Source organism: Engraulis encrasicolus, chromosome 8 (assembly GCF_034702125.1).
Source record: "Engraulis encrasicolus isolate BLACKSEA-1 chromosome 8, IST_EnEncr_1.0, whole genome shotgun sequence".
Taxonomy (NCBI): Eukaryota; Metazoa; Chordata; class Actinopteri; order Clupeiformes; family Engraulidae; genus Engraulis; species Engraulis encrasicolus.
Genome location: NC_085864.1, coordinates 3,308,828 through 3,311,327, shown reverse-complemented (window position 1 = coordinate 3,311,327; position 2,500 = coordinate 3,308,828). Strand labels below are relative to the sequence as shown.

The 2,500-nt window shown below is 44.3% G+C and overlaps 1 protein-coding gene across 3 annotated transcripts in view; it reads right to left on the bottom strand.

The window, feature by feature from the left end:
* The window catches only part of cadm2b (cell adhesion molecule 2b), a 345,952-nt gene that overhangs the window by 42,725 nt on the left and 300,727 nt on the right, over positions 1 to 2,500 (bottom strand). For all 3 annotated transcript variants that reach the window (XM_063204812.1, XM_063204813.1, XM_063204811.1), the window contains exon 4: positions 1,703 to 1,855. In XM_063204812.1, coding sequence (XP_063060882.1) covers positions 1,703 to 1,855 — 153 coding nt within the window. The remainder of the gene's footprint in view (positions 1 to 1,702; positions 1,856 to 2,500) is intronic.

Genomic DNA, 2,500 nt, shown 5'->3' with positions numbered 1-2,500 from the left:
GTTGTTATGATGTAGTTGAGTATTTTCAGCAAACAATGAATAGGCCTGCCGGTGACCCCATCTGTAGTAAGAGGTTACTGTATTATGTTGGGCTTTTTGACTTTGCTGGATAAAATGAAGTGTGCCGTTGACAACTACACTAGCGGGGTATTTTAACCTTTTTTATACTGCAGTGTTGATAAGAATCAATCAATCAATCAATCAATCAATCAATCAATCAATCAATCAATCAATCAATCAATCAATCAATCAATCAATCAATCAGACACGGCAATACGTGTATTAGCACTCATGACAGTCTACTGAGAGTGTCAAGAGTATGGTAAAGAAGAGAGAGACCAGTGCAACTACCAGTGAGGAGACACAGGACAGGCTACAGACAGAATGTGTATTATACCCATGTAATACCCATGACAGAGACCACAATGGCAGTAAAGGCCAGTGCAAGTGACTGTAAGGAGTTGGAAGTTGCAGTATTGGCTAGGATGTAATGGTTAGGACAGGAGGTACATTACTTAATAACACCCATGACACAGACCTCTGGGAGGTTAAAGTACACCAGTAAACAAGCAGTGCAGGAAAGTCCAACTGGAAGTGGGGAGTCGGAAGTCAGTTAAGACAGGACATCAGCCAAAGTTACAGTTACTTTAGCGATCAGAAAATAAATTGTCAGCGGTCTCTGCAATGGATGTGGACTGTGAAGTACATGGTAAACAAGCCGTCAAGGCCAGTCCAAACTGACAGTGGGGGAGTTTGGAAGTTAGGGGACTGTGACTGACAGTCAGGGGTAGGTGTGTAGGAGTCAGGTGTGCAGAGTTACTGGCGGTGAAAGTGAGAGTTGGGGAAGTTGTTGGAACGGGATGTGTGTGTGGGAGTTTTGAGCAAGTAAGTGTAAGTGAGGGGTGAGTGTGTGTGTGTGTGTGTGTGTGTGTGTGTGTGTGTGTGTGTGTGTGTGTGTGTGTGTGTGTGTGTGTGTGTGTGTGTGTGTGTGTGTGTGTGTGTGTGTGTGTGTGTGTGTGTGTGTGTGTGTGTGTGTGTGTGTGTGTGTGCGCGTGCATGTGTGTGTTTGTGCCAGAGGCAGTAGTGGTGTATTTACAATTGAGTGTTGGGCCTCTGTGAGTGTGTGTAAAAGTAAAAGTTTAAAAAGTTAGGAGGCAGGGGCGGATGTATGCAAGAGTTTCTGGGATGTGTTTGTATGCTTGTGTGTTTGTACAGGATGTTGTGGTGGGAACGGGATGTGTGTGTGGGAGTTTTGAGAAAGTAAGTGTAAGTGTATGCAGCCGTGCGTGTGGGTGTGGGTGTGCGTGTGCGTGTGCGTGTGGGTGTGGGTGTGCGTGTGCGTGTGCATGTGTTTGTAAAAGTTAACAAGGGGAGGATGAACAAGGAGTGGATGAATGCAAGAGTTTGTGGAGTGTGTGAATGTGTGTGTGTCTATTTGTGGTAAATGGAGATAGACAGGCAGAGAGAGAGAGAGAGAGAGAGAGAGAGAGAGAGAGAGAGAGAGAGAGAGAGAGAGAGAGAGAGAGAGAGAGAGAGAGAGAGAGAGAGAGAAAGAGAAAGAGAGAGAGAAAGAGAGAGTTCATGTCTAGACCATGTTTGTGTGGAGTGTGCGTAATATAACACCCTTTAGATCAGCCCAACAAGAGAGTGTGAGAGACGTAGGCTATGTGGGAATCTATAGTGTCTGCATAGTGTTCCTCACCCAGCACGGTGAGGTAAGCCTTGGAGGTCTTGACGGGCATGGTGAAGAGCGAGCATGTGTACAGCCCCTCATCCGACAGGGCCACCTCATGGATGGTGATGGTCAACTCCTTCCAGGACGCGCGCACCAACTCGATCCTGTTGTCTCTCAGAGCTGTGGGAGGAGCAAAAAAGAAAAACCAAGAAGAACACAATGAGTAACATGTCGCAACAAGAGACTTTAAACCAGGGAACAGCACCCTGTAGCATAAACTGTAGCAACTAGGAAACTGAAAACAGGAAAGAACACCATGGCGTACACATAGCAACCAGAGACGTAAAACCAGGAAGGAACACCATGACTAACATAGCGACCAAGGACCTAAAAAAACCAACATGATTCAACATGAACAATAACGATTTTTGCTGATGAAATATCCTTCAAGCACTGATATATTTCCCTCTGGAATCAGATTTTTTAAGCCTGTAGTTTTCACTAAGTTTTGAGAAGACAACAGCAGAAACTTAGAGAGAGAAGAAGGGTCTCTAGTCAAAACACAGACTTACTGAAGTCAGACTGAAAGCTGATCAAATTTAGTTGTCAAGAGCCTAACATGGGGTCTGGTTTTATTGTTATATCATATCTTGTTTTGCATGGATTTTCAAAGACTTTATGGACTTTATTGTCAGAAGTAATTGCGTTATTATTTTACTAAAGTTGGCAGGCCTGTGTATGTGTACACACAATTGTACAAACAACGGGGACACAAAACAACTCTCAAAGTGGAAGTAGAAGTCAAGACCAAATTAAAAACCCAAT